We start from the raw sequence: 23,554 nt of genomic DNA, 5'->3' as shown, positions 1-23,554 counted from the left end.
AGCTGCTTATTAATAGAAGCTGCGTCTGATGAAAATATTGTTGTTTGCTTCACTTCTCCCTTATGACACATTCAGCGCCTCTCAGTTTATGGTGTTATCTGGCACGAAGCGCACACCCACGAGCATGCAGCTGATTACGAGGGAGAACAACGTCATTGTATAAGAAGATAGCACCGAGCCAGCACTGCACCCACCAGCTAACGATGCAGCAGAGCGGAGAGCGCCCCATGTGCGTGATAGGGACTAATATAGGAGAGAACCATTATGTCCTAATAACAAACCTGGCATTCACATCTATATGGCCTCTTAAAGGGCAAGAAAGTATAAGAGGAGGCTGAAAATCTGGATCACTGCAATAAGATGATAGAGGGGTAATAAGAGGATCAGGAGCCGGGTAACTGTAATAAGATGTTACAGGGTAATAAGAGGATCAGGAGCCGGGTAACTGTAATAAGATGTTACAGGGTTAATAAGAGGATCAGGAGCCGGGGTACTGTAATAAGATGTTAGTGTAATAAGAGGATCAGGAGCCGGGTTACTGTAATAAGATGTTACAGGGGTAATAAGAGGACCAGGAGCCGGGTTACTGTAATAAGATGTTACAGGGGTAATAAGAGGATCAGGAGCCGGGTTACTGTAATAAGATGTTACAGGGTAATAAGAGGATCAGGAGCCGGGTTACTGTAAGATGATGCTGTAGGGTGATGCTAGGCTCTGGTCTCCTGGTAATATGATGCTCAGCTGTGTTCGTCCTCCTCTCTCGCACTCGGTGACCTCGCGGTGTCTGTAGTTGGGCAATCGTACGGTGTTGTAATCACTCATAAGGCCGTTTCCTTTGAAGATCAGGGAGATCACACCCGCCTTGTAGGCAGGAAGCTATGTCTGGAAACTTAAGGATCATTGAGTTCATATTGTGCCATGAGGTCTGTCTGTACACATCCCACACTATACACTGTATATACACCAGAGGGAACTTGCTTGGATCCCGATTCCCACCAGGTAGGGTGTAGTCATTAACCCTTTTCCGATCACATCTATACACTATAGAGAATACTTTGATGATGATGATGGGCATCCCCTCTTTTCTCTATGGGGAGATGACTGTGAGGGAAGCTCTTACCCTCTAAATGGAGATGGGTATAGAACCATTAGAGATGATCGCACCTTCTGCATGCTCCAGTCTGATCCTTCAGCGTGTGAAATACCGATGCCTGAAGAAGTTGGAGCTATAGACTGTATCCATGTTCTCCTGGATGACTCCCTAGGGCTGCATCTGACTGCTTGCTGGCCTACCCTCATTCCTTACACAGGGGGTTCAGACAGTACAGTCCCTCCATTATATACATGGACTATAGATTGTATCTCAGTCACCCATAAGCCACTGTTAGAGGGAACTGGCCATGTCTCTTATAGGGATGAGCAAACTCATAGTAAGGACAAAGTGAAGTGCTCCGCTAGGATCGCTTCAAGTTCAGTCTGTGCCGCTCTGCTCTGGGTGCGGGGAAAAGCTGGATCCAGTCCTGGGAAACTGGAACAGAATTGGATCCAGCTTTTCCCAGCACCCGAAGCGGCATGGACTGGACTTCAAAGCCACAGCCGATCCTAGCAAAGCAATTAGCTTTCTTTCTGCCGTAAATTCGCTCATCCGCAAATTACGATAGGAAATGTATAGGACTTATTTTACAGCTTAAAATAAATTTTTAAAAAAGTGCTTAAAATTGTTTTAGTCTGACCCTTATAACACTTATTTTTTTATCTATGGGGCTTTGATGATCTGTAGTTTTTATTGATGCCACACTTGCATATATGCGACTTTTTGATCACTTTTTTTTACGCATTGACAGTGGCATTTGAATGGTTAAGCAGCCAGCCTGGAGAATCAGTAGTAGCGGCAGCCCCCAGCTACTGCTAGCCACTCAGTATAGAGGGGTCACGTCATGTCCCCTCTATACCTTCTTACTGACACAAACTTGCCCTACAGTGCCACCTACTGGAAGCAGCTTCCCCTACAACTAATATCCGACCCTTAACCCCTAGACGACCCTGGACGCAGTTACGCCATGGAAGTCTGTCACCAGAGGACCCTGGACGTAACTGTACGTTCTGGGTGTTTCTCCTGCTATGAAGCGCGCTCTGGAGCGGAGCGCACTTCATAGGAGGTGGGGGCCGGCTGCAGTGAGCAGCCGGCACCTCAGCGTAATGACAGGCTGCAGCGATCGCGCTGCAGCGTGTCATTAATTCCTTAAACACTGCGATCGTTTAAGTGTAAGTGACAGGGGGAGTCCCCTGACACTTACCGATCGGGACCCCCACAGTGTGACTGCGGGGGTCCCGATCGCTGTATCGGACCGCCGGAGGTCTCTTACCTTCCTCCGTGCGGTCCGATCGGCGATCTGGTCACTGAGCCTGCACCGACAACACTGATCAATGCTATGCCTATAGCATAGCAGTGATCAGTGTGAATAATCACACTAATGTATGTAAAAGTCCCCCACACATTTACACTTCAAGTGAAAAAAAAAAAAAAAAAAGGTAAACACCAATACACTACCCCAAAGCCCCCCCCCCAATAAAAGTTTAAATCACTCACCTTTCCAATTATATAATTAAAACATAAGTAAATAAACATAATATACCGTAGCGTGCGTAATTGTCCGATCTATTAAAATATAACAAGAGTCATGTGAACGGCGTAGACGAAGAGGGAAAAAAGTGCGCGGATTACCGATTTTATGTTAAATTATATATAAAAAAATTAATAAAAAGTGATCAACGTCCGATCTTCACAAATATGGTATTAATAAAAACTAGAGATCATGGTGGAAAAAATGACACCCCATACAGCCCATAGGTGAAAAAAATAAAACTGTTATAAGCGTCACAATAGGCCCATTTTATTAATGTATAATTGCCAAAAAAAGGATTTCATTAAAAAAATATATATAACATTAGAGAATCTGTGTAACCTGCATATGGTTGTGTTCTGACTGACCTATAGAATAATAGTATAATGTCGCTGTTACCATATAGTGCATTACGTAGACACAGGAACCCCCCAAACGTTACCATATTGCATTCTTTCTTACGATTTCACCAATTTGAATCTTCATAAATAATATATTTGTGATTCCATCATACATGTTATGGTAAAATGAAAGGCGCCATTACAAAGTACAACTATTCCTGTAACAAACAAGCCCCCACACGGCCTTGTAGATAGAAAACTGAGAGTGCTAGAGCTCTTAGAAGGGGAGGAGGGAAAAACAAAAAGATCAAAATTTGTGCGGTCCACTGGGTCATTCTGGGCCTGGTCCTCAAAGGGTAAAAGGGACACTCCAGGCATTTTTTTTATTTTGCTGGGGCTGCACAGACAATAAGCCTTATCTCATCTAGAGCGCCAGCTCAGCCAATCACGGACTAAGGTGGCACTGAGCTGCGGCCACCAATTGGCCGAAGCGGCTGTCGCTGCCAAGACACATCCACCTCAGAATTAGCAGACGGGGCAATTAGTGGGGGACCCAAAGACATAAAAGGAGGACCCCAGCTATATATCAATACATATGAATGGCCGGAGTACAGCTTTAATAAAGGGGTCCAGGATTAGGAAAGCATGTCTGATAAATTTAGCACCACCTCACCTTCGGCCTGGATCCTTTTTATTATTCCATCTTTTTTTTTTTTTTAAAACCTTTATTTATCGATTTTCAGAACAGCAGAACAGACAACCACACAGAGCATATTTACATCATCGGTGTACATTTCGCGTAACTCAGGATGATAAATGCAGGCCATATGTACGCAACACTAATAGGGTGTTGACACCGACAAACCGGGGATAAAAAGACAAATAACGGTGAGAAAATGAACAACTAACTGAGGACAAACAACCCATCCACTCACACACACAGAACCATTCATACACGGCACTTCCCCCCCCACCCCGCGAGACCCCCTGAAAGGACCCGACATACCAATAGAGCCTTAATTGGGCCTTACATTAGTCTCTTCCAGCGATATCCAGTGGATCCATATTTTTTTGAACTTTTTTGGGCACTTCCTGCTCTCATACAAAGCTTTGTACAGTGGAACATACGAGTTGACTAATCGTATCCATCTAGTCAAGGACGGAACATCTGGGCTCTTCCATTCCATTATAATGACTTTGCGGGCACAAAACAGAAGGAAGCGAATGAATAGTCGATAATATTTGCTGTGTGTCACTTCATTGATGAGACCCAGCAAACAAACCTCTGGAGAGCAGATATGCGGAAATTCAAAATGGTCAGCCATAAAGGCCATAACTTCCCTCCAGAAGGGCATAACTCTCGGGCAGTCCCAGAGCGCATGCAAAAATGTTCCCATTGACCCCTGGCATCGGAAGCAAACAGCTGAGGTCATAACACCCATCTTGCATAGCCGCTCAGGGGTATAGTATAATCTGAGCAGAAACCGAAACTGTATGAGCACATCTCTAGAACTCACAACTGTGGGATAGAAAGTGGCCTCCACCTCCTTCCAGCGAGCAGCCGTCAGGGTCGGTATGTCCTGCACCCACAGCTCAAGGGCTCTGGCAAAGGGTGAGGAACCCTCTGATTGCAACAATTGATAAGCTTGTGTCAGTGGCTTAGGCAGGTCTGTAGCGCCCAAGAGGAGCTCCGGCTCAGAGAAGGCCAAGGGAAGCCTGAGTGAGTTAAATTGCGATTTAACCGCATGTCGCAGTTGAAGATAGTGAAAGAAGGCCGACTGCGGTACACCATAGGCAGACTTCATCTGGTCAAATGATAAAAACATATGCGATTCAGAGAACAGGTGCGATAGGAATTTCACACCATGTTTACCCCACAGGACAGAGCCGGGGAGCGACAGCAAGTGCGGCAAATGAGGATTAAGCCACAAGGGCATTCTAGGGGAGAATTTATCATTAGGCTTCATCTTGTGGGTCACAGACCATACCCTTGCCACGGTCAGAATTGGGGTTACATACGAGGAGGAGGGAGTATAGCGATAGAGGGCATTCGTGAGCCCTTCATAAGAACCCATCAGCGCCCCTGCCACATTCACCGCAGGATTCCTTAGATCCAGGTCCAGCCACCAATTTGCATATACAAGCTGGGATGCTAGGAAGTAATTTCGGAGATTAGGAGCAGCCAACCCCCCCTGACGCTTGGACGCCTGCAGTGCAGCTAGCTTAATTCGCGGGGGTTTCCCCTGCCAATAAAATGATCTCAACATTCCCTCAACACGCCCAAAGAAGGCGCGGCCTGGGAAAGAGGGAGACGCATGGAATAAGTAAATAAATTTAGGCAGATATATCATTTTAAAGATATTAATTCTCCCCATCAGAGATAGGGGCAAAGAAGACCAGGCTTTGAGACGAGCCTCGGTGGTGGTCACCAGAGGTTCCAGGTTCAGAGGGATGTAACTCTTAAGGGACGCAGTGACCTCAACCCCCAAATATCTAAACCGCTGAACCACCTGCAGAGGGACAGGAAGCGAGGACACGCTGGTATACGTAGCCGAGAGAGGGAGCAAGGAGGATTTAGACCAATTGACCCTTAGGCCTGATACAGCACCAAAGGAGTCAAGGATGGTGAGCAAGTTCCTTAAGGAAGAGTCAATATCAGCCAGATACACCAGCGTGTCGTCCGCATACATAGACACCTTCTCCACCAGAGCGCCCCTCGCAATGCCACAGACCGAGGGGGAGACCCGGATGGCCGCCGCCAAAGGCTCCATCGCTAGAGCAAAGAGAAAGGGGGAGAGAGGGCACCCCTGTCTCGTCCCACGCTCCAGGGGAAAGGGCACAGAGATATCCAAGTTAGTACGGATACGAGCCAGCGGAGCAGTATACAGCAAACGAACCCAGGCAACGAATCCAGGACCAAAGCGGAGACCCGCCAGGAGAGCCCACAGGTATGGCCATTCCACCGAGTCAAATGCTTTGTATATATCAAGGCTAAGGACAAAGCCAGGAGATACATCAGCACTGGCAGCAGCTATGTTCAGGTGGAGGCGCTGGATGTTAATATCTGTGGCCCGGCCCGGCATGAACCCAGTCTGGTCCGGATGGACTACAGAGGTGATAACAGTAACCAAGCGGGTTGCCAGAATTTTGGCCAGAATTTTCGCGTCGAAGTTTAGTAAGGAAATGGGACGGTATGAGTCAGGCATCCTGGCATCTTTACCCGGTTTTAATAAAAGAACAATGAGGGCCTCCCTAAGGGAGTCCGAGAGTGTACCTGAGTCAAGGGCACCCTGAAATAGGGAGAGTAGCCGAGGGGCCAGCAGCTCCCCGTTGAGCTGGTACCAGTCTCCTACAAGCCCATCTAGCCCAGGGGTCTTACCCGGTGGCATTGCTTTAATAGCTTCCACTATCTCCTCCACCGTGATGGGAGAGTCCAAGAGCCCCGCCTGGGAATCTGTAAGAGGTGTTAGGGGGAGGTCTACGAGAAACCTTTCAATGTCCCAAGGTGTCAGCGTGTAATTAGAAGAGTATAGATCCTTATAGAAGTCGAAGAAAACTGCGTTGACGTCTACAGGATTAGTGACCCCATTCCCACTGGAGTCTAGCACTAACGGAATAGAGGTAAGAGGCCGCTCATTCCTGGCTAGGTAGGCCAGTAGCCTGCCGTTTTTATCCCCGAACTCAAATATAGAAGCTTCTCTGGCAAGCAATTTCCTGTCCGCCCGCTCCTTTTGAACCACCACCAGAGCCCTCTGTTTTTTAGCCCACACTCTATAGTTATCATCCGAAGGGTCAGAGGCAAGACGCGCCTCTGCCTGCAACATTTCCATGCTCAGCGTCTCCTCTCTCTCCCGACATCGCGCCCGCAGACTTTTGACACTGGTGACGAAGGCACCCCGGATGGTAGCTTTATACGCATCCCAGCGTATCAAAGGATCAGGGTAATCAGAATTGTGCTCCCAATAACTAGTGTGCGCAGAATGCAGTGCGTCCTGCACATCGGGGGAGCTCAACCAACCAGGGTGCATCCGCCACACTATCAAGGAAGGGTGAGATTGCAAGCGCACAGAGAGAATGACAGCAGAGTGGTCTGAGATCCCCCGAGCAGTATACTCAATAGAGTGGATAAACGGCAAAAGATCAGGGGATACCAGAGCGAGATCTATTCTAGAAAAGGACTTATGCACTGAGGAATAAAATGAATACCTGGTATCCATCGGGTATTTCCAGCGCCAAACGTCAGTGAGGTTGAGGGCCGAACTCCATGACAAGAAATGCGAGGACGCCGCATCCACCCCACTGGACCTATCTAAGTGAGGATGAAGAACAGCATTAAAGTCGCCTATGTATACGACTGGATCTGGAGGAAAGGAGGCCAGCTTCCCTGAGATGTGCTCAAGTAAAGAAACAGAGAAGGGGGGGGGAACATAGACACTAACAAGAGTAAAGGACAGAGAGTTATATCTACAGTGAATAATGACATAGCGGCCAAAATGATCACAGGCCACTTGGGTGACATTGAGAGGCAAAGCCTTAGATAGCAGGACTGAGACCCCCCTGGCATATGTGGAGTAGGTAGCATGATAACCACTAGCTATCCAGGCTTTCTTGAGGGCCAAGACCTTCTGGCCTGTGAGATGAGTCTCGGAGAGACACACTATGTGGGGAGCATGTTTCTTAATAAAATCAAAGCATAAGGCACGTTTATGTTTGGAGTTGAGCCCCCTCACATTCCAACTAAAAATTTTTAGAGTGGCCATAACAAGGGAACGTAAGAGATACTATACGGGTATAGAAACCAGAAAATCCACGATAACAGTGCCCACAGGGAGGGAAGAAAGGCCCACCATACAATCACACAAGCACACAACAAACACATAAGCAAAACAGTAAACATCCTCAACTACGTTAAAATAGACTAGCGGAGTACTAATCTATAAAACTGTAGGAAATAACACCCTGTCTAACACTAAAACTTGTGCAGACCTAGACCCTAAACTACTAAACCCCCTGGGGGCGAGGTCACTGCCCTAACTAAACCTAAAGCTAACAGTAGTTACTCATTTACAGTACAACACACCGTAAAAGGGAAAAAAGAAAAATTAGTAGCTGTTTGGAACATTATAAGACTCCAATAACATTCCCTGGCAAGGAGTGCCATGTCAGAACCAGCATACAGATACATGAAAATTGTAAGGGATAACAACACATTAGCGATGGTGTCCCAGAAGACTGCCCAGAGACAGGCAACTATTGGATGTATTGCCACAGAACTGGATGTGTTCAGTCAGCCGCCCGATCAGCAGCTCCCGGGGGAACAGGTGGGGCAGACTCAGCCCACCGCAGCGCCTCAGTCGGTGAAGTGAAGAATCTTGTGTTTCCACCATCAATGACCCGCAGTCTGGCCGGGTAGAGCATGGCATATTTGTATCCTTTCGCCCGCAATTTCACCCTGACCTCTGTGAACTGAGTGCGCGTTTTGCGTAGGTCCACCGAGAAATCCGGATAGAAAGACACTCTAGAATTGTCCACCCTAACTTCTCCTTTTATGCGAACCGCCCGGAGCACCGCATCCCTGTCTCGGAAGTGAAGAAAACGGGCCAGAAACGGGCGAGGAGGAGCTCCAGGAGGAGGAGCTCTAGCCGGGACCCTGTGTGCCCTTTCAACAGTGAAGTAGTCAGAGAACGTATCCTCCGGAAGTATATCTTTCAGCCACGTTTCAACAAAACGAACAGGATCTTGGCCCTCAGTTTTTTCAGGAAGCCCAATGATGCGGACATTGTTGCGTCTCAGGCGATTTTCAAAGTCGTCTGCCCGTTCAGTGACAGCCTTTATTTGCCTGCGCATCTCTGTGAGCTGGTCAGGAATGGGGCGGACAGTGTCCTCAACATCAGAAACTCTCCTCTCCACCTCGGATGTGCGCTCCCGCAGTTTCTGTGTCTCATGCCGTAGGATAACGAAGTCCTGTCGCAACTCATCCACCTTTGACACCATCATAGTTTGACAGGTAGTAATGGCGGCCAGGACTTCCGACAACTTCTGGTCGATAGTGGAAGCTGAATATTGTGATCTCTCAGGAGAGTGCAGGTGGGGGGGACTCATGGACCCCTCAAAGACAGAAAGAGGTGAGGGAGCGTCGTCTCTGTCAGGTGATCCTGCAACCTTTTCCAACTTTCGGGCAGCCTGAGTCTGAATCTTGTCAAATAAGGGCGGGTGTAAGGCCATCTCCCCCTCCTGCCCCTCAGAGCCAGAGTCTTCATCAGACACAACTTTTACATGTGCAGGAGCAGGCCCCTTAGTTTTCTTTTTGGTGCCTCCCTTAGAGCCTCCCATGACGCTCACTGATAGGAACGGAGACACCGGGGAGCACCAGCGGATAGCAGGGCAGGCAGTATAAGGAGGGCAGCACCAGTATGCAGCAGCCAGGAGTCTCAACAGTACAGGCCCACACAGTCCTATGGAGATGCTTTATGTCCTTGTACTCAGAGGGGGGGGGGAGAGAAAGACAGGTGTCTGCAGAGGGAGGCACAGTTCATGGGACACAGGCACGCCAATTTATAGGGGCCTTCTGTGAGAGAGTGTGAAGCCCACTGGTGCAGAGCACATACAGGGCCTCCCCACTGCCTCCACACACTTGTAGCAGAAATGGAGGGGTAGCCGGGACAGCAGGGGGGACCACCACTGCAGGACACAGGGCAGAGCTTGAGCCAGGGGCAGGAGAGCGTTCAGGCAGCCAGCAGACACATCCACTACGCAGGGGAGAGCCCCCTACGACACACAGCCTCAGTACCTGAGTGCGTCCCAGCTAGAGGGACACCAAGCTCCCGGATGCTGCTGCAGTACTGGCGTGCCGCGTGTCCAAGATGGCGCCGGCCTCTCCACAAAAAGCGCGCGCGCGCCAGCCCGTTCGGCTCCGGCACCCTGCAGAGGGAGTCCAGGCAGACAGGCAGCCGATCAGCAGTCCGGTCCGGCCCCGACCGAGTGCTCCAGCGCGTCCGTCCACGCACCAGCCAGGAGGGGAGCCGCTCCGGTGAGTCAGGGTGGGAGGGAGGAGAGCGCACACCGACAGCGCTCCCGGCAGCAGCTCCACACACAGCACCCTACGGGGACTCACCGGGCACCGGTAGGCAATCCACGGGCAGGAGGGGAAGCCCAACAGCAGGAGGGTCACCGGCAGGGAGGACCGGGCGCCGCGCAGGGGCACAGGCAGGCAGGAGTCTTCCCGAGGAGTAGGGAGTCCACAGGCAGGGAAGCTGGGCCCACAGTCTGTTGGAGGAGTACTGCACCGGGGATCGGAGGCTCCACACACACTTTGCCACTAAACACCCGTTCCGTGGGGTCTCAGGGAGAGGCAGAGAAGGTCCAGGCACAAAACAGTGGCAGTCAGGATGATTTTCAGGGTGAAAATGCCAGGGAAGTATGGAGCTCCACTAAAACGCTGCTGCTCAGTCGGCCATCAAGCCACGCCCTCCTATTATTCCATCTTTAAAGGGGTTATCCAACGTTAGAAAAACATGGCCACTTTCTTCCAGAGACAGCACCGCTCTTGCCTCCAGGTCAGCTGTGGTTTGCATTTAAAGGGAATCCATCAGCTCCCGGGCACTACCTGAGGTGCTGGCAGTGTGTTGTAGCTGGCAATCCCTCAGTGAGCATGGTGCCTTTTTGGTAATTTTCCGTGCAGTGGATTATGTACAATCTTATGTCTCCTACTGTCACAGAGCTCTTGTTCGTGCCACACTTGTCATGCATCCTCCTCCCTCTTCATGAATAATCAATGCTGCCCGGCCTCCTGCTCGCTCAGCTGTTAGATTGCAGATCAGTCCTCTGTAGACTGGTTAGGTCTGAAAGAATCTTTCCTCTGCAATGTGTTGGAGCTGTGGTCTAGGGGTAACTCACCAGTCTAGAGATCTGACAGCAGTTCGTTCTCTGGTTCGAATCCCCTGATGGAAATTAAATAGATGTCTTTTTTTTTTCACACACAGTATTTTTGCTCAGTATTTTGCAACCAAAACCAGGAGTGGATTGAGAACACAGAAAGGCTCTGTTCCCACACTGGTGAAATTGAGTGGATGGCCGTCATTTAATGGCAAATAATTACTGTTTTTTTTAACATCGATATTTGCCATTAAATGGCGGCCATCTGCTCAATTTCACCAGTGTGGGAACAGAGCCTTTCTGTGTTCTCAATCCACTCCTGGTTTTGGTTGCAAAATACTGACCAAAAATACTGTGTGAACATAGCCTTAAAAATGATACAATAATGAGAAAAAAAAAAAGACATTTAATTTCCATCAGGGGATTTGAACCAGAGAATGAACTGCTGTCAGGTCTCTAGACAGGTGAGTTACCCCTAGACCTCAGCTCCAACACATTAGACACATTAGGGAGGAGAGATTCTTTCAGACATAACCTGCCTATAGAGGACTGATCTGCAATCTAACAGCTGAGCGAGCAGGAGGCCGGGCAGCATTGATTATTCATGAAGAGGGAGGAGGATGCATGACAAGTGTGGCACGAACAACAGCTCTGTGACAGTAGGAGACATAAGATTGTACATAATCCACTGCACGGAAAATTACCAAAAAGGCACCATGCTCACTGAGGGCTGCCAGCTACAACACACTGCCAGCACCTCAGGTAGTGCCCGGGAGCTGACGGATTCCCTTTAAGCTCCATTCACTTCAATGGAACAGAGTTGCAAAACCTGCTCCCAAACTGGAGACATGAGTGGCGCAGTCCCTGAAAAGTGGCCATGTTTTTCTAATACAGGATAACCCCTTTAAGCACACAGTATTGTTTCAGACTAGAAAGAATACACCACTTTCTGCAGGACATACAGCAGCTGATAAGTACTGGAAGACTGGAGATTTTTTATTTTTTTTTAAACAGAAGTATATTACAAGTCTGTATGACTTTCTTGCACCAGTGGATCTAAATATAAATATTTTAAGTGTCATTGACTGAAGAAACGCTACCTCTGATAGGCGGCAACCTTTGGCCGTCCAGCTGTTGTAAAAGTACAATTCCCATCATGCCTGGACAGGCAGAGGACACCTGCAGGGACAAGATATTGACAGCTGTGATGGTAGCCTTCAGGTCTGTATGCCTGCTGTCAGACAGATCACAGAATGCTAACATTACTAGGATACTCATACAGCAAGTTATTCAAGACTACATTCAACCGTAAAAGCAGGTGCAGTCTCTAGCCGGATAGTAATGGGGGGCACCTGTCTTTACTTGGGTAACTACTCTTCATTCTGGACAGAATAGGTTGGTGCTATGTAAGTGAATACAATAAGCTACAGCCTGTAACTAAGCTGGTCCCCAAGCTTACAGCCCCATCTAGTGGTGCATTACAAGAACTGCATGCCACTGTTTATAATTATGAGCCTTAGCCCTGACAAACATGCAGAAATGCTTAAAAGGAGAAACCAACAGCATGTATGAAAACTGAAAATTGCTTATGTTCCCATAGGGCACCTAACAGTGGGTTAGAGACTTCCTGTGCTGTTCGCTTCCCTTTAAACAGAGAAACATTGGTCAGGAAGTACCACACAGTAATAATGGTGGTTAGACAATCCTAACAGTACCTAGAGTAGGAGTGCCTCATTTAGTAGATGTAGCCACCCCATGTACTAACACTGACCCTGCTGCAGTAAAAGACCACAGCATACGCTGACACTAAGACAATCCAGGCGTTTAAGAGTTCTAGACTTCCTGTGCCAGGGCCTGCAGAGCACTAGACTTCCTGTGCCAGGGCCTGCAGAGCACTAGACTTCCTGTGCCAGGGCCTGCAGAGCACTAGACTTCCTGTGCCAGGGCCTGCAGAGCACTAGACTTCCTGTGCCAGGGCCTGCAGAGCACTAGACTTCCTGTGCCAGGGCCTGCAGAGCACTAGACTTCCTGTGCCAGGGCCTGCAGAGCACTAGACTTCCTGTGCCAGGGCCTGCAGAGCACTAGACTTCCTGTGCCAGGGCCTGCAGAGCACTAGACTTCCTGTGCCAGGGCCTGCAGAGCACTAGACTTCCTGTGCCAGGGCCTGCAGAGCACCAGACTTCCTGTGCCAGGGCCTGCAGAGCACCAGATCCTGTGCCAGGGCCTGCAGAGCACCAGATCCTGTGCCAGGGCCTGCAGAGCACCAGATCCTGTGCCAGGGCCTGCAGAGCACCAGATCCTGTGCCAGGGCCTGCAGAGCACCAGATCCTGTGCCAGGGCCTGCAGAGCACCAGATCCTGTGCCAGGGCCTGCAGAGCACCAGATCCTGTGCCAGGGCCTGCAGAGCACCAGAGCAGAGGACTGAGCACAGTTCAGGTACCTGTAGCCTCTTCCAGTAAGCAGTCTTCTCGCATTTAGAGGTTTTAAAAGCAGCTGGCTCCCTCTAGTGGTCATTGTAGCACATCTATCCTTCCAGTACTGTAGTTGCCACCTGCCTATACTGTACTCCCCAGTTACTTATACAAATCCCCTAGGGAAGGACCAAGAAGTTCTAAATGTAAAGTTCTCTTTAATAAAAATGCAAGGTATTAGTCATACAATGCCAGCCATAAGAGCCTCTGTAGGTTAAACCCTTGAGGGTGCAGCAATTTTCCTCTTTTGGGTGCATAACCATTCATCGCTACAAAAACTTCTGTTAAAGTTATTACAATAGGTAAGGGAGTTAAAAACCTAACAGCACCACCCCCATCCTCAGGTTGTGTGCGGTATTACCACTTTGTTTACTTGAACATAACCGAGTTGCAGTACCCCAAAATAACCAGGTTTCTGATAGACATCAGCCTTTACCCACCAAATCTTTAAGGGTGTGTTCACACCTACAGGATCTGCAGCAGATTTAATGCTGTGTTCAGTTATTTAAATGAAATTGCTCGATCCTGTAGGTGTGAACGCACCATAAATTGGCATTTCATTAAAGGGGTAACTCTGGGGGCTGCTGTGATTTTTGGCAGAGTGCTGGGGTAGAAGTAGTAACAATCGCCCATCCCCTGCTCCAGCACTGTCAGTATCCCGCAGCTCCGATCCCCCAGTCCCCATGGCTCCTGGGTCTGAGTGGGGACCTGGGATGTGACGTGTCAGGCTTGTTCAGTCAGCAGGCAATGGAGTAGTCCCACCTCAGCTGCTTACTGGCTTGGGTGAGCCCGACACGTCCCAGGTCCCCACTCAGACCCAGAAGCGTCCAGGACCAGGTGTAAATCTTAGCGTTTACTTTATAATCAATACAGCCACCCCCAGCACAGCATGCCCAGTCACCTGAGCAGCTGTCCACTGCTATGGCTGCCAGTATTGAGAAGTAGCTCCCTGCTGGTCTTTAGCAGTTCTTGAGCAGCAGCTGAACCCACAGCAGCCGTGCAGCCACTGCATCCAGACACCTAGGCAGGCTTATTCTTCTCCGGTAGATACCAGGCAACCAGAGGGCATGGGGACCACATCTTCCTCTCCCTTTTATTTCACCTCCTTCAGCTCTTGAGTCACAGGGAGGAATTAGACTGTTGCAGCTGTATCGGGGGAGCTACCACACAGCCTGACCTGCCTACACACCTGAACAAACACCAAGGGGCTGCCTGGACCTGGTGCATTATATGAGGGCACACAGCATGCCAGGAGAGGTAGTTTCACAGCTGGTATTATATGTAGTCCCCAATATACATAAACTCGAGGCACCAAATCGCACAGGTGAGGAGAGTGGGGGCAGTAATACAATGGAGGGCCTGGGTGGGTTACCTCTAACATGTACCTACCATTCTGTGCACGTGGCAGGATCCCTTTTCAAACCTCCCACTGCTCTGCACTCAAGTCAGCGTAGTACAGACCTGCCAGAAGCTCCGTAGACTGCAGTGTAAGTATTACAATGTGCAGGTGTGTACTACGGCTCCTGTCAGGAGAGCAGCCACCTGCAGGACAGAGGATCCTGCTGCAGCCACCAGGTGAGGTATCTTTAGGAACCACCACACATGGAGAATTATTCTGTTTGGCAGATAAGTTATAAGGCATGCTGCCCGAGCGCAAAGCCAAACTAACCTACAACTCTCAACACTTTAGAAACAGAAGTCTGCAGGCTTTACAGTATCGGCCAAGTGGATGCAACTTTACATTCTCATGGAATGATCATTGTACCAATACACTGGTGCCCTACAGTGCTGCATGGGCAGAAGGGGAGTCAGGAGCTTCACACAGCCGCAGCGCCATGCAGGTAATTATGTGCCAGGCTGTGGGATGCAGGGGGTTAAAGGGGCCGGGTCATACTGGCAGCAGAATAAAAAAAATTCTGCTGCAGGTTCGTGACCAATTCACTTCACAATACCAGGATCCGCTGCATATCCGGTACATGTAAAGCTACCCTTAGGCCTTCTGAGTAATAGTTGCAGCTCAGGAACTAATATCAGCGAGTACTGTAAACGCATTCATCCACACTGACAGCCACTTACAACCATCTGCTTCATGCCTGAGCCTGTAGTGTCCTGGCTCACGTATAGCCTAGTCAGTGACTAAATTCAGTGACTGCATATAGCACCAGCATCAACATAATACAAAGCCAGCAGTAACTTGTAACTTTTTATTTAAGAACAAGGCTAAATGCTGTAATATCCCCGGGCAGGGAGGATGGAGGTGGCAGCAGTGGTCAGGACCACAGGTCAGTGCACATGAGGATTCCTCCAGCCACAGGGACAGGTCAGGAAGCAGTGCAGGCTCAGTGCTCCTTGGAGAAGTATTCCTTGCTGTCCTTCACATTGGGTTTGATGGTGCGGCTGCCAGGCTTCCATCCAGCAGGACATACTACAAGGAGAGAGACAAGTCAGCCATATTGTATACAGGGTTAACGTTTGAGCCTGGAGAGCCCACTAATGGGTGCTACAGGCTTCCTGACAAGTATCAGACCTTCAGGTCTCAAATTTAATAAGTTTGTGTAGAACCACATGTCTGAGACCATACTATATTTTTGTCCTAGTTCAACGCAGTTTAGAGGCACATGGGGGACCCATAGCAAAACCCATAAACTACTCACTAAGCGACTGCTAGTAAGTGGCGTTATAACTGCAGAAGCATTTGCCCACAAGGATAATTACAGAAACACTGAATGCAGAGTCATGTTTTACCTTCTCCGTGTTGGTCAGTGAACTGGAAGGCCTGCACCAGTCTCAGCACTTCATCTACAGAGCGGCCGACCGGCAGATCATTGATGGTAATCTGACGGAGGATGCCCTTGCTGTCTATGATAAACAGACCCCTAGGGGAGAATATAAGGTTACAGTCTGTGGCAGTAGAAGACCATATGCCTTACTAGTATATAGGCTTTACCTGTACGCAACACCATCTTCCTCCTTGAGAACACCATAGTCCCTGGAGATTGACTTGTTGAGGTCTGACAGCAGGGGGATGTTCATGGGTCCCAGGCCTCCCTCCTTACGAGGAACATTTGTCCTGACATGGAGGGAAAATCCATTTCAGGTTACATCTCCTACATCCACAATGTACACACCCACTTTACTGTTTAGAATGAACAAATGGGAGCCCCTTTCAATTTGTGAATTTAGCCATGTGACACTTGGTAACAAGAGACTGGAAACAATGAGAAAGCGAGGGCATGTAACATGTATAAGATCTCTGATTACTATGTGTAGTCGTAAAAGCGGACAATCGTTTCCAAAGACGTCCGAGCTGCATATGCCTTCCTCTATTGAGGGGCCCCTCGGCCCCCATCTGTGCTGACTACTTGATACTGGAAATTGCTGTCATTGCTTGTGCGGTGACCAGATGTAGGCAGCAGATAAGATGTCTTTCTGAGGAGCCGTTACTTTAAGACGTTTGCACTATTTGCAGGGTGGAGACTGGCAGGACAGTGCACAGATAAGGGAGGAGGCTGCCCGCACACCCTGCACTATTCTGCTAACATTTCTAGCTCTATTAACACTATTAGGCCCCATTCACACACCAGTAGTGCAGTCCACGACCGCGGCCCGCACTATGAATATGCATCCGTAGTGCTCAGTGCTTTACAGAGCACTACATTCACTCCATTACCCCAGCGATCCATGCACCTGTACAGACGTGTGAACAGGGCCATTGAATAATATTGTTTCATGTTCTGCCCGCAATCGCGGACAGAAGGGATGTGAATGAGCCAATACCACCTCTAACCACCAGGACCTCCACCAACACCGAGAATAGGGGAACTGTCCCCAGGGGCTGGTGCACACAGCCAGTTCTTCATGGTCTATGGGGCTGTCAAGCATTTTCTAGTATAGCTTCCCCACAGAACTAATGAAGTACTGCCCACAGACATGGTGCACACCATTCAGTCCTTTCTTCAGTAGGATAGTTTTGCAATAGCAGACACTGAATATATCCATATACCACTCAGTGTCTCAATTGTATCCGAGCACACAATGCAGGGTGCCGTGATCATGTCAAGACCCCTATATAGTCAGGTTAGTTCATCACCCTTCATACAGCACTATGACACGGCTCACAATACCAGTCAGTCAAGGTGCAGGATCTCACCAGGCGAGGTGTGAGAAGTGCGAGTCTACAGAAGCTGCGATGACCTCAGCGCCGATCTTGCGGAAATCCTCGGCATGTTCACTGAAGGCGATAATCTCAGTAGGGCAGACGAAGGTGAAGTCCAAAGGGTAGAAGAACAGCACGACGTATTTACCTGCAGAATAGACATCTCTCATATGTGCCATAAGAATATCCTAATCTGCATCCGGACTCTGGACTAGTGAGGGGGCCCAGCAGTCAGACCCCCACAGGAAGTGATCCCCTATCCTACCCTGTGGACTGATACTTCAGATGGAAATGCCCCTTTAAAAGGGTGTTGTGCCACAATATCAAGCCATGTCCTATCCTCTGGATGGGGGACCAAGGATAAGAAGGGGTGCAACTACTGGGACCCCATAATCCTGAGAACAGGGACCCAACTGAGCAGGGCAGCACATGACTGCCTCCTCATTATCTGTGGTCGCTACTGAGATAATCATGTGTTGTATTCTGCCATCTCCGGTGTCTCCATTACATAATAGAGCAGGGGTAGGGCACCTTCAGCTGTTGCAAAGCTACAACTCCCATCATGCCTGGACAGCCAGAGCCAAGCAAAGCTTTGACACTGGTTCCAGTTTGATCATAGGGTTTTCACAGCTGGAACCCCCCCCCCCCCTGCAATCTCAGCTTAAACACATTACATTAGCTGTACATTTCACCTTTTCTATTGATTTCCATAGGGAAAGTCTGCAGCAAATCCATAACATGCTGTACCACAGGTTAATTTCTGTTGCATCCATGACATTTCAGAGAACAGTTCTATTTTGCTTGTACTGTAACCAGCTGCTGATGGGAAAACCTACAGCAAGTCTGCCTAGTGTGCATGGCCCACCATCAGTGTATGGAGACCAATGCTATACAGTTGATCAGCTAGATGGGCGTCTCTGAACCTGACTGCTCTGCATGTAACTCCCAGCTGCTGGAGAAACTGCACACTTACCTAGGGCCTAAGGCTATTCAGGACTCCCTAGGACAGCATCCAACTTGGCCAGCTGCCTGGAGTCAGATGCAGAGCATTCAGGTTCAGAGAAAGTTGAAGCTGAACAGTTCAGCAAGTCCACTCATCCTTGAGGCCGAGCAAACTGTACGCTAAAACCCATACGTCAAGTCTTAGGGCCCTATGACACAGTGATAGTCGGCCAATTCAGCAAGTATCGATGTCTGTAATAGAGACAACTTCAGATGATTAGGTCGGGACCCAATATCGGCCAGCATCCACACCTTGCTACGTGTAATAGTGTAGCATGGCCAACAATTGAACAAGCTATATATATATATATATATCTATCTATCTATCTCTCCTTTCCACGGTCCCGATCTTAACCTGCTCCGTTTGCTTCCTAGCGCTAAGGCTTGAGTCTCGCTCAATCCCTGCCAGTGATTGGCTGAGCAGCCTGTCAGCTCAGAGACCCCTTTGAAACTAAGGCTGCAGTGTCGGGACGCAAGCAAAGGTCAGGGAAAGACTGAGCATGGAAAGGTAATTTATACAGTTTGTTCCTTCATTAGCCATATCGACACCCTTGCTAAACGACAGATCGGCGCTCATTTATATTATTGATCAGGCCGCCATCAGCCTCTAATAGGACCCTTCGTTATGGTAGATAAACCTGGGTCCATACTGCATTTTTGCAGTCTCACATCTGTTTTTCTGTAAACAGATAAGGGACAGCAAAAGAAAAAGCGCAGTGGGATTCCAGCTTTACACTGCAACTTTGGTCGTGCAATACAGTGACATAACTGTACATCAGCTGTCAAAAATCCTTAAAGGGGTACTCCGGGCTGGGGTAATTTTTATTGTACGGCTGGGGAATGGGTAGATATAGAAGCCACCAGTCACTTACCTCCCCGGTTCCAGTGTCAGGTCCCTGATCGCACCGCCCTGCTCTCCCATCCGACTCCCACTTCCTGGTTTGAGCTGAGGCTTGAGAAGTGACCTCTCAAGGCAGCTAAGCCATTTGGCGGTCGTAACGGAGTCCCACCTCAGACATTAAAGGGGTTATCCAGCCTTGAGACCAGGGCTGTGGAGTCAGTAAGCCACAGCTCAGACTCAGACTCCTGAATTTTATCAGGACCGACTCCCGCTCCTTCATAAATGGCCGGTCATATACCAGCGGAGTTACTTATCACACTGGCACTCACAGCAGCTTCTCCCTAATGTCCTACATGATACTGGGGCGACTTCTGCAGGAATGAGGAAAGATATAAAGCAGATTCTCCTGTGTGCAAAACACACACAGCCTGCTGCAAGCCATAGCACACTGAAGAAAAACACCACACTGAGGACCAATGGCGGATTATAATGTGGGCGGTTTGGGCGGCAGCCCGGGGCCCTAGGCTCCGGGGGGGCCCCATACCTTGCCGCCCACATTATAATGCCGCCTGGGAGGCCCCCTTCCCCCGCCACTGCAGGCTCTTGTGACCGCAAGCATTGTTTCGCTTGCGGTCACAAGAGTCTCCGGCTGATGCGCGGCTGCCGGGGGTGTCCGGTCCTCTCCCCGGCAGCGGGCGCATCACACAGCTCACTGTGCCGCCTGGGGCCCTGACTTCCGGTACTGGGAGCGCACATACCGGAAGTCAGGGCCCAGGCGGCACTAGGAGCTGTGTGATGCGCGCGCTGCCGGGGAGGGGACCGGACACCCCCGGCAGCCGCACTCAGCCGGAGAGAGGATCGACGGGGGAACGCAGGGTAGGTGAGTTGTATTTCGTTATTTTTGTGTTATTTACTGACTGGGGGGGCATCTATAGAGGGGGACAGAGGGAGACCAGCTATAGAGGGGGACAGAGGGAGACCAGCTATAGAGGGGGACAGAGGGAGACCAGCTATAGAGGGGGACTATCTCCTATAGGATTAGCACCCTCTCCTGACATACTCTGTGCTGCTGGGACCTCCCCTATAGATCAGCACCCTCCTCTCCTGACATCCTCTGTGCTGCTCGAACCTCTCCTATAAGATCAGCACCCTCCTCTCCTGACATCCTCTGTGCTACTGTGACCTCTCCTATAAGATCAGCACCCTCCTCTCCTGACATCCTCTGTGCTGCTGTTACCTTGGGTGGGGGGCAACATCAGGGGACCAGGTGAGGTGGCAATATGTTTATTGGGGGCAGTGGAGGTGGGGAGGGCAATGCTTACTGGGGGTAGCAGCAAGGGACTAAACATTATGTTTATTGGGGCCAGCAGGGAGGGGAGGCAGGCAGTGTTTATTGGGGACAGTGGGGGGGGGGGGCGCGCAGTAGCAGATTATAATGTGGGCGAATTGACTGGGGGGGGGGGGGGGGCCAGGTTGGGTGGACAGCCCGGGGCCCAGGGTACATTTAATCCGCCACTGCTGAGGACAGAGGTTACTGCTACACTACTTACGTCTTCTCCTCCTCTATATTACACAGGATATCTTCATATTACACTGCTGTTCATATACAGTCATCCAGCATCCAGGAAGAGAACAGCACAGATCTGCCCTCCCACACAATGGACTCTTCCAGTTTAGAAACAAACTGCCAAATAGTGACCGACAACTTTTCCATGACCCCCCCCCCCCCACCCCTTATGTAATAGGGCCAGTGTCCTAATACTGATATATTCCCCGACCACCCTTATGTAATAGGGCCAGTGTCCTATTACTGATATATTCCCCGACCCCCTTACGTAATAGGGCCAGTGTCCTATTACTGATATATTCCCCGACCCCCCTTATGTAATAGGGCCAGTGTCCTATTACTGATATATTCCCCCGACCCCCTTATGTAATAGGGCCAGTGACCTATTACTGATATATTCCCCGACCACCCTTATGTAATAGGGCCAGTGTCCCATTACTGATATATTCCCCGACCACCCTTATGTAATAGGGCCAGTGTCCCATTACTGATATATTCCCCGACCACCCTTATGTAATAGGGCCAGTGTCCCATTACTGATATATTCCCCGACCACCCTTATGTAATAGGGCCAGTGTCCCATTACTGATATATTCCCCGACCACCCTTATGTAATAGGGCCAGTGTCCTATTACTGATATATTCCCCTGACCACCCTTATGTAATAGGGCCAGTGTCTTATTACTGATATATTCCCCTGACCACCCTTATGTAATAGGGCCAGTGTCCTATTAGAACGTTGCCCATAATATATTGATGAACAAAACTTAAATTCATATCAAAACTCAATTTTAAATTGTTCCAAGTTTTTCTTTTTACAGCTGGAGTCAGTACATTTATTCCGACTCCACAGCCCTGCTTGAGACGTCACGTCTCAAGCCGCAGCTCAGACTAGAAGTGGCAGCCGGACGGGTGAATAGGGCAGCGCGATCCAGGACCCGGTGCTGGAATCAGGGAGGTAAGTGAACGGTGGCTTCTATATCCACCCCCTCCCCAGCCGTAAAAAAAAAAAAAAAAAGCCCGGAGTACCTCTTTGTACCAAATTATTGGTCACAGGTTGCACACAGACCTCAATGCAAGCCACGTGCAAAGTAAGTCAGCTAGTGACTACACTCAGGTCATTTCCTGTACATATAGGAAATTACTAAATATAAGTGGGGCCCCTGCACAGATACATTGGCACCCACGTCAGACAGAAAGCAGATACAGAATAGTGGTGTGAACCCAGCCTTATGTGTGACTAAACTCTGAGTGTGTCCAATGGTCCCTCATCACCAGGAGGACAAGGAGCCCACCATGCACATTAAAGGGCAGCCCTTTAAGACAGATAGGCAGACATTGACCTCACAGCTGTTGCAAAACTACAATGCCCATCAAACCTGGACAGCCAAAAGCTGTGCAGATACGATGGGAATTGTAGTATAGCAACAGCTGGTAAGCCAGTCTCCGTATCCACGATCTGTATGGCCAGCCCAATATAGCATTTACACCACCTCAAGCGTCCCCATAGTAAGGGGCCTATTCCACAGGAGCGATAATCGAGCCGATTATCGCTCGGTGGAATAGAGAGAACGATCAGCCGATGATTGTCTCATCAGCTGATTGTTCATTTAGGTGAAAACCTAAAATAGTCGTTCGCCACCCACACATCGCTACGGTGGAATAGCGGTGCGCAGCGGCGACCAGCGATCCAAGCCAGAGCGGCCTGTCTGAGCTGTCAGACAGCTTAGCCAATCACAGGCCGGGACCGCCGCAGCCAGTGATTTGCTGAGTGGTCTGACAACTCAGTCAGGCCGCATCGAAGCTGATGAAGCACCGCGGGACCCGGGGAGGAAGACGGAGCAGAGGAGAAGCCTTGCTAGGTAGTGTATGCTGTAAGGGCTGCAAGGACATCAGTAACGATGTCCCTGCAGCCCTCGCTAAATGATCAGAATAGGCCCAGTAAACGAGCACCGATCTAGATCAGGACTCATTTAAATTATTGCTCAGCCCATAGAGTAGGGCCCTAAGGTACTGTATAGAAGTCGCTTATTATACACATCATAGCCACCTAGATGACTGGACGATAAGGCGGCAGCCGGGTCACCACTCACCTCTGTAGTCGGACAGCTTCACCTCCTTGAACTCGCGGTTCACCACCGCCGTAGCCTGGAAGTCCGGAGCCGGCTTACCAATGTGAGCGTTCCCAGCAGCCATGATGTCTGTGCAAGAAAATATATACACATACATAAGTTATATTTAGCAAAAAAATAAAATAAAAACTATGACCAAGACAGTTTTAATGAGAAATATAACTATTTACTGACACATTTGATACAAATATACCTCATAACTACATTAAACACCCACTAATGTATTAGCTACTATATAAAAAAAATAATGTAACTGCAGCTGTATGCGGATATTATTACATAACAGGACTACATGGAGGAGAGGTGCAGCACAGCCCCCACATACACACTACTGACCCACCTCCCTTCTCCGTGTCTCGGCACGCACTGAGCGGGCTCCTCACAGACTGACCCTTATACATCCTTGGATCATACCACTGAGGGAGCAAAGGAGGGGGGGGTACCAGCGTCTGCCGCTCTCCGATTCCATTATGAAGCCCTTAACATCGCGGTTATAATAACATAACGGGAAGGTGTTTTCCCTCACACAGAAGCGCGATATGATG

The 23,554-nt window shown here is 49.4% G+C and overlaps 1 protein-coding gene across 2 annotated transcripts; it reads right to left on the bottom strand.

Moving 5' to 3' along the window:
* Positions 1-15,501: 15,501 nt before the first annotated feature.
* On the bottom strand, positions 15,502-23,407 carry PRDX2 (peroxiredoxin 2). 2 transcript variants are annotated; one of them, XM_069977355.1, is made up of 6 exons: positions 23,350-23,407; positions 22,971-23,078; positions 17,462-17,615; positions 16,259-16,381; positions 16,057-16,187; positions 15,502-15,736 (listed from the first exon to the last, which is right to left on the bottom strand). In XM_069977355.1, the coding sequence occupies exons 2-6, from the start codon at positions 23,071-23,073 to the stop codon at positions 15,651-15,653; spliced, it is 597 nt and encodes a 198-aa protein (XP_069833456.1). In that variant the 5' UTR covers positions 23,074-23,078; positions 23,350-23,407; the 3' UTR covers positions 15,502-15,650. The 2 variants fall into 2 exon arrangements, with proteins under 2 accessions (XP_069833456.1, XP_069833542.1); XM_069977441.1 differs by having other exon boundaries at positions 23,346-23,363.
* Positions 23,408-23,554: the final 147 nt, after the last annotated feature.

The sequence above is a fragment of the Dendropsophus ebraccatus genome, chromosome 1 (assembly GCF_027789765.1).
Source record: "Dendropsophus ebraccatus isolate aDenEbr1 chromosome 1, aDenEbr1.pat, whole genome shotgun sequence".
Lineage (NCBI taxonomy): Eukaryota > Metazoa > Chordata > Amphibia > Anura > Hylidae > Dendropsophus > Dendropsophus ebraccatus.
Note: the sequence above shows the minus strand (reverse complement) of the source record. Positions and strands in the feature narration are given on the sequence as shown.

Coding starts and splice junctions, on each gene's coding strand:
- PRDX2 (XM_069977355.1), bottom strand. CDS start 23,073: ATGGCTGCTGGGAACGCTCACATTGGTAAGCCGGCTCCGGACTTCCAG. Junction 16,188..16,258: donor GAAGATGGTGTTGCGTACAG/GTAAAGCCTATA, acceptor ATTCTCCCCTAG/GGGTCTGTTTATCATAGACA. Junction 15,737..16,056: donor CACTGACCAACACGGAGAAG/GTAAAACATGAC, acceptor CTCTCCTTGTAG/TATGTCCTGCTGGATGGAAG.